Source organism: Ciona robusta, chromosome 4, assembly GCF_009617815.1.
Source record: "Ciona robusta chromosome 4, ASM961781v2".
Taxonomy (NCBI): Eukaryota; Metazoa; Chordata; class Ascidiacea; order Phlebobranchia; family Cionidae; genus Ciona; species Ciona robusta.
The window spans coordinates 5,861,162-5,877,468 of record NC_143238.1 but is presented as its reverse complement, the minus strand read 5'-3'; the positions used below and the strand labels follow the sequence as shown (position 1 = coordinate 5,877,468).

The window sequence follows — 16,307 nt, the reverse complement described above, 5'->3', positions numbered from 1 at the left end:
GCGCCACGTAGCGGTTCACAGAAGTCTCGCGTATTTCGTAAGAAATTAAAAATTCATTCCTCAAATGCTTCTTAAATTCTCCATAATTTGATATGTCTGGCTCGGAAGCATTTGACACTTATAGACGAGTGGGTGGAGTAAAATAACGATCCTACAGCATTATAATAGCGAAGGTTTATTACACAAATTGGCGTCGGGACGCTGTTAAAGCAATAATGAAGGGTACGGCGTGATCGAAAATGGGTGCTCGGATAACCAATTGAGATGATAGGTTTATCTAAATAAAACTGAGCCTAGCTAATCCTCCTATTTGTAATATGGCTGATAAATGTTGATATTTATCATTTATTTCTGTAGTAAATGCAAGCACCTTTCGAAGTATGGTTTTGAAAGCATAAGTATGCAGACAACGTCGTTTTTAACGAGTTACCTTGTAATACATTGGCGCCACCCGACTCATTACAGCTACTCTGCTGGTTCCAGCTTATCTCAAGCAAGATCTTATATGATTGGCGTCTTGTGGTAAGGGTTGAACCGCACAACTATCCAGCCATGTTCTATATGTAATAGGATCACGACTGAAGAAATTTCTCGCGAATTTAATAGACATGTCAACGAATTTAACTATGACATGAATTTTGGCGTCTATTTTAAACAGGTGTGAAAATAGGTTTACTTTTCATCATTTTTAAGTTCCTATTCACTGTTATTTTGGTGTTGATTCTCCTTTCTTTGCTCTTGAAATAACATAATATTCGCCATCGTTTTCAAAGAGATATACTTTTGTGGGGGAAGATGGGACACCTTTAGCACGTAATATCCAAATATTCTGATCTCGTTTTAAACAATTAACAACGGTCTATGCGAGTCGTGAGGAAACGGTTTTTATAATTCCTTGAATGTTCTTTGTTTACTACCAATTGGGACAAAAAATAGAATAAAGAGGTGTCATATCTCTTCCCATCAACTTGTAGCCAGTGACATTAACGATATCTTTATTGTAAATATACCAAGTTACAAGGGGGAATTCTACACTGTGGTCTCCCATTTAGAAACAACACACGAAACTGGAAAAATACAGGAAATAAAACACCGATATTTTAATGAAAAGGCATTTGTTGCAAACTCAAAATTTGTTCAAGGTTTGGAAAAAATAAATCTCTATGGTGGAGAAATGTAAGCTTTTAAACACACCCGGCATCACTGAAACTTTTGAGTTTAAAGCAAGCGAGGTGGAGTCGAAAGTTATGGCTTGAAATCTGTCCAAATTAAGACACCAGTTTTTTTGGGTTTTCTTAATTACTTTCACAGTACATAATCTTAAGCCCAATTTTCAGAAAATGTTTAAAAACACTGGCCAAAGACAATGCCTTTTAACAGAAAGTTATGACGTCATCAAACTATGACGTCACGTAATTTCATCGTTGAAAAAGGATACTGCCGAAAATTATTTCATTAAAAAGTGGAATAAACGATAAAACGAGAACTAATCTATAGTTGGGTCGCCCTTATATAAAAACTCTGTAAGTGTATCTGGGGTATAAGAGGTTAAAATAAAACGACAGCAAAGTTTCCTCAAAACACCACAGCATCTGATAGGAAAGACCTCTGGAAAAATAAAGCAACGTTTTTTTCGGCGTCGAAAAACGTAGGAACACACCCGGCCACCAGCTTTTTAAGGAAATTTTTACACGAAATTTGGGAGCTTTGTACACACTAGAGCGCATTGGGTTTGGAGAGGCAAAGCGAACGTATTAAGGTAAATTTGAATTAGCACGCTGAGGCGAGAAAAGGAGTACAGTAATTTTTATTCTATCGAATTTGCACTGTTTTTTTTTTTTTTAACGCTCGAAGGGTTTAGAGGATATTGCACGTAGTGTGTCGTCAGGTGTACCACGTGACGCATTGTGACGTCATGGAAAGTTACACGTCACTAGGTAGTTGTATAGAAGGAGCATCTCTGCTGAACTCGAAGTGTTCTGTCACTAAATCGACTCCGTAGTCCGCTGTATCTGAGAAACACAAGTTAAATAACATTATAGGCTTTCTACGAGATAACTCTGGTATAGACGAAGTTGTTCCCATAGAATATAAAAAAATATAGCGGCCATTTTCGATACCTTCTACTGGTGCCAATAAAATTTGGACACTGTACTAACTAGACCCCATGTAATAATTCAAAAAAATATGAATTATAAACATTAATGTTCGTCATAGACACACATATTTATATTGCCGTTGGTATTCGTAGCCTTTTCCATAGCGACCCAAATCTTAAGCATAAATAATAGCTTCAATGGCTTTATTTTTGAAGCAGCATATTATGTATTTTGTAAGCATTGTGTTGGTTAATACGCCAACCCTGGCTCAAATATACGATCCCTAAAACGTTCAGTAAAAAACGTTGCGCGAAAACACAAACCTGAATCAGCTCTGTACTTTGCTACCGGTGACGTAGACGGAAATGGGGTTGATGACGTCATTGTTGGTTGGTTCGTGACGTCATCATACAGATCAACCATTGCGTCAGCAATTCGTTCCTTCAATCTTTCCTCCCCTTCACGTAGTGTGTAACCGGACAACCTTCTGTCTTCAAGTGACCCGTAAGCGTTTATTTCAAGCATATGAGCCGCACGGTCAAAGTTACCTGACAAATACAAGCTGTTATGCTGATTTATAGGTTTTGTATTCTCTTGGTATGTCCTTTTTGTATGGAAAATACATAAAAGTTTAAAAGTTTTCTAAATTACCAAAAAAATACAAGGCTGTTTTTTGTAGGTGATTTGATGTATTAGGCTGCTTTTAGGAGTGTAAAACACGAAAGAGTTTATATATATTTGTGCAAAGGCAGTGTAAAAAAACATATTTTGGGGTGTTATATAAAACACGGAATTTCTGGTCGGTTACAATACAAATACGACAGATTGACAGCCAATATGTTTAAAATATATTAAACAACAGTTCTGGGCGCTTTAATTTGTGTTGCTATAGGATCTCGTTTGTGCATTATTCGACTGTACTTTCACACTATACGTATGTTGGCTACGTTTCGCCACGGTGACAAAAAGGCTAAACAAGTGTTTCTAGAAATGGCTCTCACCCCACGCACCAGCGCACACGGAAAACGAATTCGAAACCTTATATCGGTTTAGCTGTGAAGGTCAAGTTAGGCGAGCTAATCTCTTTGCTATGGGAGCATGGGGAACTTGTGGTCGCTCAACTGTGGTTAGGATAACTACCTTGGGTTGGGTCAATGATAATGTTTGTTTAACCGATGACTTGACAGTTACATCGATGATCCAAGACGAGTTTTCATTATTCGGGTGGCATTTATGCGAAAATAAGGTGACAGGAAATAATTTGAACGGTTTTGATGGGCACTTTTTGACGAAAATTCCATTTAAAAAAACGAAAATCTTTTGTTTGTGGGGTAGTTTTTGGGAAATAAATGCGCATGTTTGATGATGTAATTTAATGTAACATTATTAAATCAGGTGCTCAAGATGCGTGAAACCATTTCTGAAGGTTTGTATGTTTAAGTCGTGGATAGTGAAGCAACATTGTGAAGCTATTCAAGTCAACCGCACGTTACTCAATATAAGGCGAAGCGAGAACACAAAGGGCGGCTAAATGAACTTGGAATACAAGTGCTTTGTAGGGGGCCGGCTGGGGTACGAGATGGGGCGTGAACGCGGTGTTAGAAAGTGACGGCTCGGTAGTTTCCGGTCCGAAAAGCAAACACAGAAGCAAGGAATTTAATTTCCTGCGCTGGGGCAACGCCGGAAGCTGGCACGCGCGACAAAAGCGTTCCGAGGAGCGAATTCAGGCCACAGGAAACGGCCGTGAACGCGATCCATTAGTTGCTCTCGTAAAAGGGGCAATCACATGGGTTTAATTAGCATCGGCGGGTAGGGTAGTCGAAGTGAACAAGGGGGTGTTGTTTGGCCTCGCCTTTACACTGCGTGCCACCTTTGTGTTAATGAAGCGAACAGGCGAAGAAAGCAGAGAGCCAGGGAATCAAATTTGAAACCGAGGCTCTGGGTTTTAACGTTGGTGTGAGATTCGCCCCCAACCGTGTATGGTTTGCTTTAGATTACAAATTTGATGTTCCTTGTTTGCATAACGATGCTTATCGGGTGTAGGGGCGAACAGGTTATACTGACGCGGTTACAAAAGCTGATCCACTATCTTAATTAGGCGAGGAAATGGAAGTAAAATACGGTACGTCAATATATGAACACCATAAGTGTATTATGCGGTTTCTTTAGAGGTGTATTTAACTGACAATAATTACACGTTCGCTGAATTATAGTTGGGTCAGTCAATAACTAAAAAAATAACCCATTTTTTGGTATGGACACCCCAATGAAAACCTAAATTGTGGTTAAAGCAAAATATGTACTAAAATCAAATACACAGCGTTTTTTTTCTCTTTTTTTTGAAGAACTGGAAAACATAAGTTGCCACAGATGGTCACGTGACAGAGGGTCGACCCAGGGCGGTTCCTAAAACAACAGAACGAGTGTCTGCACGGCGGGTGATCCTTGACAAATGTCATCCAACGATTTCTAGCAGTGCGTGGCCGATATCGAAGAATTGGCGCCGGGCGGCGTAAAAACAACTACTTCTCAGTGCATCGGGTTGAGCGACCGGAAAAATCGCAGCGGCGATGATGGAACAACGCGTCGTTTCGCGTGCCAGGTCGGGGAATGCGGTTGGTGGGGGTTGGGAGCTCTTTGAACGTTCTTGGACGCGCTAGACGTTGAAACAACAGCTGGATGGGCGATGAGAGTCGCGTGATAACATCCAATTGCCAATGATCGCGACACAATATGTGCTAGCGGGGCGTGCCGGGTAGGGGGGTAAGGCCGGCTTTTGGGCTTAATTTCTCGGCGCGTTTGAGCAGCAGCTGTGCTGTGAGATACGACTGACGCCACTAAAGACCGTTGATTGCGATATCAACAGCGTAAGACGTCTTTTACTTGAGATGGTGCGTCGCCCTGGCGCGTAGTAATGATATATTATATAAAGAATGAATAGCTGATAACGGAATCTTAACATAACCATGGGATTAATGAAACCAACAGTTCAATTGTGATATAAATACTTCATTCAAACATAACAAACGCCACTTTATATTGAAGTTCCGGCTTAAACGACTGACATGTTAGTTTAATGATTAGCCTTTTCCACATTGCGGGTTGGTTCAGACTTCGAGCCATTTTAATACAAACAAAAGTGTTTTGATTAAAATGCTGTAAGGTAGGGAAAGATGGGACACTTTTAGAACATATAATATCCTGATCGAGTTTTTAAACAATCACCAACGGTCTATGGGAATCATGAAGATTTTTATAACGGTTTTATAATTCTTTGAAAGCTGTTTAAATAAATTCCAATAAAGAGCATAAACAGCCTGGTTGTTGAGGTAATAGGCTAAATCTTGCATAAATACCAGGTCCTCGATTAGAACCTTACCCATACACAATAGAATAGATATACAACGCATAATATTCACCCATATAGAGTACATTACTTACCAGATCCACTTTCAATAGTAATACGAGATAACGTGGTACAACAACCTGACGAGATATCACCGTCGTCAAACGATGCAGCATACCGAGGTGCTGGTGTGGGTACAGGCTCCGACCGTGAATGGATTCTATAGGGGTAAACAATGTGGTAAAATATAGGGCTTATTCTTTACGGGTAAGGTTCTTCGCAGAGGACTTCTTTCATACTTTATTTGGCCATTACCAAATAAAACCAGACCACTTAAATAGTTATGAATAAATGTAACCGATTTTTCCTTGCGTGGCAGAGCAATAACAGTTATCACGTTTGTAACTTTGTGGGTGATTGTTTTCTGTATGGCTGACCAGTTAAACAACCCGTAAGAAAGCCACTGGTTTGGAGCAATTGCCTAAGGACACATATACCAATCATTATCTGTTTGGCGTTAACTTTTTGAGCAGAATTCAATTTTTTTTACATAAGTTCTTACGGTAAGGAATGAATGTCAAGCTCTTCGTTGTAAACATCTTCCCCTGACACAGCGCCACCATACGGTGGAGCAACAGCAGATACACCGTCCACGAGGTGCTGCTGGTTTGATAGGAGTGCACTGAAAATCGAGAAAAATGTAAAATACCCCTAAAAAATCGTGCAAAAAAATGGAAAAATGTACAGAGCAGAATGCTACAGCTTTACACACAAAAAAGTTAGTGTGTTTATTACAGTTAAGGGAGTATAGTAAGTAAAAGTAACAGCCACCTGGATACAGATGATAGAACATGGGTGCTGCTGGTTGATAGGAGAGGTTTAAAGTTGAACTGAGGCCCCATCCACAATCTTCGGGCTGGACCTTCATGTGTTACCATTTCAACCTAGTATATATTTAACATCATAGTGGGGTGAGGGAAGACGGGACTGGTCGAGTAACTGGTCCGTTATGCTTAGTAATAACGTAATCAATTTATGTGAGAGTATACGTTATCTGGGAGTTTTGGAAAAGACAGTACTGGTTGGTCCATTAATCGTTATACATAAATATGCTGTAAAACTATTTTCAGAATTTAAACACATAATTACTTAATCTTAGGAACCGTCAGTGTTTCCCGAACAAATATTTTAACCTTTAAAACAAAGCTTACCTGTGCCAACCATTCATCCCCGGCAACACTGGCCACCCCTGCATCCGATTTCGATCTCTTTCTCTCTTCATCTGATCCATGTCTTCCGTTCATCCTTATGGCGTCTTGCTCCGACATCGAACTCGACTTTTTAGCTTTCGGTTGCCCCCTAGGGACGGCGCTACCGGGAACCGCGTTCCGCTGCTGGGCGCTGAAGGGTCGCGAACGTTTGGGCTGTTCACTTTTGACCGGATTTTTCGAGGAAATTGTAGCCGTGACGTCAGAGACATTCTGCGGGCGGGTAGTATACTCGTTGCTTTTGCTTCTCATGCGATGCAGCTCGTATAACTGACGACAGTGATCGTCCATGGCTAGCAACTCGTTTTTAATTGGGATTGGTAAAGACACGATGCTCCATGTTGAAAGTCTGTTGACACGAAGGCACGATATAACTATATGTTAAATTCATTCGCATTATAATAATTTGATACAGGCAGGATATAAATGGTCAAGCTATTTTTAATTGTAATACTCAACTCATATAGTAGGTTGGGGGAAGATGGGACACATTTAGCTCATAACATCCAAATATCCTGATCGTGTTTTAAACAATTATTAACGGTCAATAAGAGTCATGGGCATATAGTTTTATAACAATTTTAATGTTCTTTGTTTACTACTAAACGGGACGAGAACATCGAGATTAAAGGTGTCCCGTCTTCCCCCACCCTACTGTAAAAATTGGGATAAGCATACATAACAAACAAACGATGCAAGTGAACGCAGTTGAGTAATCAGTAATCAGGAAACAGATTGCTTAGCTGTATATGGTGGTTGTCAGTCTACAAAAACATACAGTAGGGAGGGACACCTTTAGCTTATATTGTCCAAATACGCGTTTGAAACAATAAACAACGGCATATGGGAGTCATGAGGATACGGTTTTATAATTCTTTAAATGTTCTTTGTTTATTACCAAATTGGCCGAGAAAATAGAATAGAAAGGTGTCCCATGTTCCCCACCCTACTATAATAAAACAACCCACACACCTTTGAAGAGGCCAACAAAGACGAGCGGTGGCCAACAACTCTACTGGGGAATCATCCGATACTTTAGGCAGGCCGTGTTGTGGACGAGGCTCAAGCAGATATTCGGTTAGGAAGCCGGAAGAGCTAACTACGAGGAGTTTTTGACATCCGGCAGATGACGCGACATTCCTTCCGCCAGTGGGAGCCCCTGAGGGAAACAGTGACGTCACAGCGTAGGATTTCGCAACAAAGAAAATAAAGGCGCGGGTAAAAAACTTATCATGCTGGCGAATGTCAGAATAACAGAATACCCGTGTTAACATGGGTTTTTATCGCACGCTTCCCATATCACTGTTTTTCAGGAGTTTTAGTTTTATATATCTGCGGCCAGTGGTCGTTTAATTAACGAAAACTATTATAAAAGTCTGTTTGGTTTGGGAGAAATGTAAAAAATGTTATTTAGAAGGACAAACTCCAGCCTCTATCTCGCAACCCACCCCCGTACAGGAGTTTAACATTCACTTAACGTGTTCGGTTGCGCGTATATTGATCAAATTGTTACTTAGCATTGATTTTCTATCTATCAGAAATCGTTACCACGTCATTAAAGCTAAGGCTGTTATACAATGTGTAGGGAAAAGCAGCCGAATGCCTATGGGTGTTGCGAAATAAACAAAACTGTGTGAAACATTAGCAATTTGACACCTAGAGCACGTATAGAACCCTGTGTTTACTGTAAAGTGTGTCAGCAGTGGCGCAGCCAGGGGGGTTTCGAGGGTCGTGACCCCCCCTTTTAAAACCAAAAATATATATATTTTTTTTTTAAATTGTTTTCTCTTAAAATGAATAATTTAAACCCCCCCCCCTTTTTTTTCCAGCTGCGCCACTGTGTGTCAGTGAATGTACATATATCAATATACACAACACAGTTGCAATCGAATTATTCGACCAGGCTGTACACGTAGATAGATCTGTATTGTATAATCCAGGACTGTATAATTACATTAGGCTACATTGTATAACATAAGCGTGTATTGTGTAACATTTTTATAGCAGGATGGGGAAGATGGAACACCTTTAGCACATAGTATCCAAATATCCTTATCGTGTATTAAACAATTAACAACGGTCTGTGAGAGTCCAAAGTTACGGTTTCATAATTCTGTGAATGTTCTTAGCTTACTACCAAATGGGAAAATAGAATGATAATGTGTCCCATCGTCCCCAACATACTATATCTGTATTATATAAAATATATAACACAATATTATTATTTAGCGAAGCTGTAAAATTATCTTGTATTCACAACACGATTTCACGATCATTAAATTTACAATTGTAGCTTTTAACAAAGAGTAGGAGGGGCGGAACCGACAAAAACCGGAACCATTGATTTTTGAATACTGGTTCCTGTTGTTCATATATTGTGTTCTGTATGTTACTTATGCGTCAGCACATTAAAAGCTTTGTATGACATATAGGAGACATGACGTTGACCTATTCAACACACCAACTGCGAAAACAATTACGTTTTTTCTCCGTAAGATACAAACAGAGTTGCGTCATAGGATTGTTGTTAAACTTAATTTAAAATTCGTACTCTTTGAGCATTTTGTTGGTCCAACTTTTATACGGAAGATTTTAATAATTAATTCCAGCTTGCACGCTGTCTGCATTTAATTTAATGGAGAAATTGGTAGTGCCCAACAAATGCGCATTTATCTTGAACAATACATTTTTAATAAATTGAAACAGACTATTGAATAATGAAAACTGTTTAAGCTGTTGAGGCTACATTGTGTTTGTGGTATTCTGGCAGAGGAAATGACGTAGGCGATTTAAAACTGAGCAATACGTCGAACTGACAATGGGCAACTTTGTGTTGCCTACTAGTGAGCGTTTGCATTAATAATGAGTCTGTTACTGCGAGCATAACAGGCTCTGCTGCATGTTATGGCGCTGGGATATTTATGTTACCTATGGCTCGCTTTAAGCGTTATTGACAAGCTGTAAATGCGGATTTTGATATTAAATCTTCACCAAGGACACTGGTATGTTATGAGACAAAACACACGGGTATTAACATTTGGAAAATTCGCTATTGAATGCAAACGAAGAGTTCATTAAACACAAGTATGTGGATTCGTTTACCACCCGTCGAGACGGAGACGGGTTTTGTGTTCCATACACAAGACATTCAATTTACGAGACTGTTATGTCCCGGTGGAGAGAGCCCGCACAAGTGACAACTAATAACGTTTTGCAGTGATGTTTTCTAATAGGAAAAATAACACTGGCAGTAAATAAAGGGTGGCGGTAAACAGCCTTAAAATATTTGCACATTCGTCGTTGGCATGAATTCGTATTCTCGGTGGTAAATATTAGACCTCAGGTTGATACTTTGCGGTCCAGTAACTCATAGTGACATTGCTATCATTGCAAATAGTAAACATAAACACGTAGCAACCACAAGTAAATGTACAGATAGACTGGGACAGACACTCGAAAGCAAAAGAACGAAATTCTCGAGTTGAAATAGGACGCCGACAAATACGTTGCAATCGACGAGTGATTTTTCTTATAAAATATACTTCGCTCAAAACAATAAATAAAATTGTCTATAAGCTCTTGTGGCGGTGTACGGTCGATGCGGCGTTTAATTTGAAAGTTTTTCGACAGTGGACCAATTGGCCCCTCCCCGTGATTCTGGGCCCGCCCTGATCAAGTTCCGGTTCCTGTGTTCCTCGGTTACACTTAGCCGGATCCAAAAACGGTGTCCAAGATCTTCCGCATCAAAACATCGGACACAGCGTCGAATACGAAGCGGACGTTGCCGGTGTCCGTAGCGCAAGTAAAGTGCGTGTAAATCTCCTTCTTTTCGGCGTGTTTGTTTTGCAGCTCGAATTGCTCACGGACGTAGTCCGATGCGGATGCGTAGTCATTGTCACCGGTGTAGTCCGGGAAACAGATAGTGAGAGGAGAGTTCACGATCTTCTCCTCGAAAAGATCTTTTTTATTGAGGAAGAGGATCATGGATGTGTTTGCAAAGAACGGGTTATTGCAGATTGATTCAAATAGCTTAAGACTCTCTCGCATCCGGTTCGTCTCTTCGTCTTCTGCGAGAACTTGGTCGTAAGCGGAGAGCCCGACGCAGAATATAATGGCAGTTACATCCTGGAAGCAGTGGATCCATTTCTTCCTCTCTGATCTTTGTCCTCCGACGTCAATAAGAGTAAAGTTGAGGTTCTTATATTCAAACGTAGTTTCAATGATACCCGTCGTCTTAACTCTTGTTCGCAACACGTCTTGTTCTGTGGGTATATAGGAAGACTCGCACACTCTGTCCAGAGCATCAAGGTAATAAGCGGCGGAGTCGTTCAGCTGGTACTCCCTTGAACGCCCATAACATTCCTTCACGCCGTCGTCTGCCCACAGAAGCTTCAGCGACTGCCCGATGTCAGTAGCTAAATCTACATCCTCCATCTGGCCGGCAGCAGCACGCAGTTTCTTGCCATCATCGGCACGTTGTGGGTCACCAAACTGAATGTTAAGAGACTCCATCGCCTTCAATATAGCAACCATAGACTGGACAGTGTTGGCGAAAACGACCGGCTTGAAATTGATTCTCTCAGATTCAGAGAAACCGTCTTGATGAAGAATTTTCATCTGTTTTGCGATCGTACTCTTCCCTGACTCCCCGGCTCCCAGGAGGAGCAGTTTCACCTCTTTTCTTGCAGCTTCCTGATCCTTCTTGAGCTGCTTATCGATCATATCTGAAGTCTTTTTTAACCCCTTTTCTTCATCGGATCGTGAAGCAGCACATCCCATGGTCAGCGGTTTACAAAGTATTTCAATTTATAAACTATGAAAAAGTGACCGACTAAAGTCGAGAAAGACTGAAACAAAATGTAGAAATAATGTAATGCCTGTAACATTTACAATCTCCAAGAAAAGTACATGATATATAAGCCTCATCTTAATTCAGCCTAACCCTCCCCATTCGAAGCGCTTTCTTGGTCTAGAAATACTTATAAATCCGGACTGTTTTACCCCGTCTGCGTGCGTTGAGTGGCACTACTGCAAGCAAAATACACCGCCCAAATTCGATAGGCGGTATACGTATTACTGATGTTGCATGCGGCGTGCGTTTCTAAAGGTTTATTAATAACAGTCTTGCGCACGTACACACACTCTACAAGCGGTATCTGCGCGTGTGTGTGAGCTTGCTCGGCGCGCCGCACATACCCGCAAATACTCAAACAAGGTGCGTTTGATTTCCCGTTGCGTTGCTTCCTGTCAAACAGTTGCGTGTCGGCTCATACACTATCCATCAGCCGCCACAGTGCAGCAATAAAATCTCAAACCCCGTCCAACTTCCTGCAGTGAATTAAACAACAAAAGTACCGCCCAAGAAGCAAAGCACAGTCACACACGACAGCTTAGAACATGGAAACATAACGATAACCGCAGCAGGATTCCATCACCGTTGTCTTACAGTCAACAGCGTTGCATGGCCCATTTTACCACTTTGGTTAGAATTGGATAAACCTACCTTTAAATAAACCGTTTCCCACAACTGACATACATTAACAAGAAAGCACTCGACATTGCCACAGCGAGAATGTAATTACAGAACTGATGAGACTACATGGCCCTTTGGCACAAAACCAACCGTTTTTCTGACACAAAAAAAACGTCACAAATCTAAATAAAGTCACTGGTAAAAATAACTATTCAATTACTTCATAAGGACTTATATGCTGAACGATTCTTAACAACTACCGCAGAGGAATTACTCAATTCACGAAGCTGTGTCTAATTTAACCGATGATAGACATTACACAGCGTTGAAAACAGTTTTTAAATATTAAATTCCTAAACTCATTTATTAAAAGTCTGTAGCAAATTCTCTTGCTTTTTCAAATCCTTTCGCTGACAGACACATTAGATCAGTTTAATTCTTGTAGCGCCTGGCTTTATAAACTTCGAATGTAAGTATATCAAACTTCTATTTGTAATCACGTTTTTATCACACACCGAATTTACACGGATTATATTTGCTCACGACTTAAGCACTCGGCTAAAGTAAACTGAACCTTTCCCTTACATAACCCGATCTTATTTTACTGCCTATTTCTTATAGGAGACGTATCTAGCTGGTATTGTAACTGTTAACCCGCCGACCCCACAAGCAGAGTGAAGAGAATGGTGCAGAGGGGACAATTATTAACTAACTTCAGATCAAGATTTCCCACAGTCGGGTTTACCGTGACGTCAGGAGTATGACGTCATGGCACATATCGACGTACTTTGGCCCCCTGGGGCGGGACCATGACGTTTTATCACCGAATCCATATGTAGGGGTTATATTTAACCGAATTAAACACGCTTATAATTAACCTGTCCTGTAAGATCTTTTCTCAAAAAGACGAATGCGTAAAAATTCTCCCGATCCGTTTCCGAATTTAAACAAAATCAGCGGCCTTAATTTACGTTCTTTGTTTAAAATTAATAAATAAATTATTCAGCAGGTCGTGTGTTGAGGGGAGGACTGGATTCCGATAGAAGAGATCGTGGGTTTTATAGAATATCGTGTTTTACATGACAACACTCAATGCGATTCAGACAGCTAAGCTTGTATACAAATAACATACGAACGAGATGTGTCTACACGTTTTGTATCGAGTGATGCTGTCTGAACCTTCTAGAACAATTATGTCTGCCATTGTTAATACAACTACGTGAACTTAGTTGTCTAGCACCAACAACAAGGGAAGGCACAATAAAACTTCCGTAGACGCCAATCCTAGGTCTGACTGACTGAACAATAAGATTCTAATACGATTCCCAGCATGAGGTTTACAAACTATAAAAACTACCTGATGAGGTCTATAATAAAAACTGCGCATCTAGTACCGGTGTGGTCCAGGAGCATCCAGTACTGCAATAACATACGGGTGCGCTTCATTCTGTTTCGAGCGCGAATTTTCACAGAACATAAACACCTGTGTTGCTGTGCACGTACAGTGTCACCAAACGTCAAACAACTTGCTGGTTAAAAATAGCACATATGCAAATACAACTCGTCTCCCATCTGTTTATTCTGCCCTGTCTCTAACAGTAGCGGGGGCTAGAATAACAGTTACATCGGATTCGTTTTATAAGCAAGCGTTTCTAACTGTCCCACGCATGTACTAACTTACGCACACCACAGCTAACGTAATTTTAACGTGTGTAAGTCGGGACACCCACAATCTCTGACGTCGCAATATCTATTTTGGTAGCGCCCTATGCAACAGAACAGTTCTCACTATTTACCTTTCTCTTAAGAAAAACGAAAACTGAATGACGGGTAAAGAGACAATAAACGTTAAACATTAGACCCAACTCCAATGTGTCGCCAATTATTTGTAATTGACTGACCGGTGGGGACAGACTTAGTTAATTTAATCGATATTGACAGAATGGAAAACACAGCTAATCGCCGGGTACAACATCTGTGGGTCAACTGACCGCTTTTAACTTTCCGGATTAAACTGGTTCTATTCGGATTAACGTTCACCTGACACAAAATCACACATACCCGACAATGAAATTACCGACACAAAAATCCGGATTAATTTTTACAATGACAATTTTTCGTCGCCAGTTTTTCGATAATGGATTTGCTATGTGAAACGAAACCAGCAGTAACGCGTTACACCTTACTTACTGCGGTCGTAATGGCTGAAAACACCCAATACGTGATACACATCTGCGTAGAATACGCCAAGCACAATATTCTGACTCAACTTGATTCATCACACTTCCTTTTTTATGGCATTGCGCATTTTAAAAACAACGGTCAAAACACATACGGACTGAATAACTAAATCCTAGTTTATATCTTTTTATATTTGACTAATAGATTTTGACCTATAGGGCGACCTGGTTTGGACTTCGAACGTAGGTCCGAAAAATATTTTTCCCGAAAAGCTGTTTTGAGAATAAAATACCTGCCAGCCAAGCAGTTTACATATAAATACAGTAAACCTCCGCGTATAAAAACAGTAACTCAATTGATATCGCAGTACATTACTGAAAGCACACGGAAGGAAACAAATGTAAGCTGTTTTAGGCCCTGTTAAAATTTCCAGTTACAATTAAAAAGGGGAACTATTGATTCAAAAGAAACCGCGACGATAATACAACGTTTTCATAAAAAAATCGACATTCACCACAATGCGCGCTGTGAATTAAAGGTGCTGTGTATTGTTGGTTCAGAACGGATCATTTAAGAAAAAATCAATTTTCTAATTTCGACGCCGACGAATTCAGGTTTAAGGTTCGAGATTTAAAACGTCTAAAAATGTTTTTCAATTATTGTAAAGATAGAAGTACCTAATTTTTTTAGGGAGGAAGGTAATCAACAAAATATTTTTGCTGCATTTTACTCGCCCTTATGGCGTTTGTTTTTCAGTTTTACACGGTAGAATGAACGCTTTTTGAATTATGTAACATGTTTTTCAGATTAAATCTGAACAGACCATTTTCACGTTATAAACATCAATAGTTTTATAGTTTCCAGGTAAACGTTATATTGCCCAACTAAACGATGCCGAAAATTAACTTCGACAAACCTGGAATGTAATCTGAAAGCACAGTCGTACTTTCTATCTCGCCACCTTAAATCTATTGATTATTTCAGAGAAATGGTAGCTTGAAATAGGAGCAAACACAACCTATAGAAGACCCTTATTATTAACGCCTGACGCTGGACAATTCAAACCTCAAGTACGTCACGAAACCACCGTGTTCTATATACGGCTACACAAGATCACGATTAGAACCTCAATGAAAACATAACTTGAGTCGCGTAATTGTAGTTTAATAAAATATTCATTTTTTAATCAAAAATTTCAAAAATTGCTGCCGCCAACTTACAAAAAAGGTTTTAAATACGCACTAGTTTTAGACTAAAAAGTACTTTAACAGCGCTATCTAGAAGCATATAGATATGTTACGCTTGCTTCAGTTCTAAACAGAAACACCTCTGGACTCAAACCTATATTAGCAAAAATACGACGCACAGAAACGTAATCTTTAAACTGTAACACCGGAGGCGTACGACACAATGGCCAAATTTAAACAGTCTGTGATGCCGCTATTGAATTACTGAATCATAAAATTAAATTTGATGTTTTCTAAAAATACATTGCATTATTGGACACGTTACCGGACGCTAGCTTGACCATATTAATTTATTTTACATTATTCAGGTTATAGCTCCGAGTGAACCGTAATTATAGCTGTATGACTCAAAAGAGTCAGAGTAATAATTTTGGCACGGACCGGTTGTTATGTAATCGTCACGAATGTTTTAACCTTGGTAGGCAATAGGTCTACCTGGGGCCCTACACTTAAACATACTAATATTAGCTGTGGAACACACACATAAACCACAAACACATGCAATATAAGGCTGACAAGTACTAGGTCGATATATAGTAGTGTGGGGGAAGATCGGACACCTTTTTTATTCTATTTTCTCGTCTAATTTGGTAGTAAACATATAATATTCAAAGAATTATAAAACCGTATCCTCACGACTCCCATGGATGTTACATGTTTAAAACACGATCAGGATATTTGGTTAGCTTCTGT

At 39.9% G+C, this 16,307-nt stretch overlaps 1 protein-coding gene and 1 pseudogene across 2 annotated transcripts in view; both read right to left on the bottom strand.

Annotated features, from left to right (window-relative positions):
• Positions 1 to 978: 978 nt before the first annotated feature.
• LOC149737071 (BCAS3 microtubule associated cell migration factor-like) overlaps positions 979 to 16,307 on the bottom strand; it is a 28,989-nt gene continuing 13,660 nt past the window's right edge. The window contains exons 13-19 of the mRNA XM_089877059.1: positions 7,686 to 7,872; positions 6,657 to 7,062; positions 6,277 to 6,389; positions 6,008 to 6,127; positions 5,541 to 5,665; positions 2,423 to 2,647; positions 979 to 2,012 (exon numbers count right to left, since the gene is read on the bottom strand). Of these exons, the coding sequence (XP_089733185.1) occupies positions 1,924 to 2,012; positions 2,423 to 2,647; positions 5,541 to 5,665; positions 6,008 to 6,127; positions 6,277 to 6,389; positions 6,657 to 7,062; positions 7,686 to 7,872 (1,265 nt within the window). The 3' untranslated portion in view covers positions 979 to 1,923. The remainder of the gene's footprint in view (positions 2,013 to 2,422; positions 2,648 to 5,540; positions 5,666 to 6,007; positions 6,128 to 6,276; positions 6,390 to 6,656; positions 7,063 to 7,685; positions 7,873 to 16,307) is intronic.
• On the bottom strand, positions 9,744 to 12,547 carry LOC149737073 (guanine nucleotide-binding protein G(i) subunit alpha pseudogene; annotated as a pseudogene). Its single transcript, XR_016384945.1, has one exon. The product of XR_016384945.1 is annotated as a guanine nucleotide-binding protein G(i) subunit alpha pseudogene (transcript).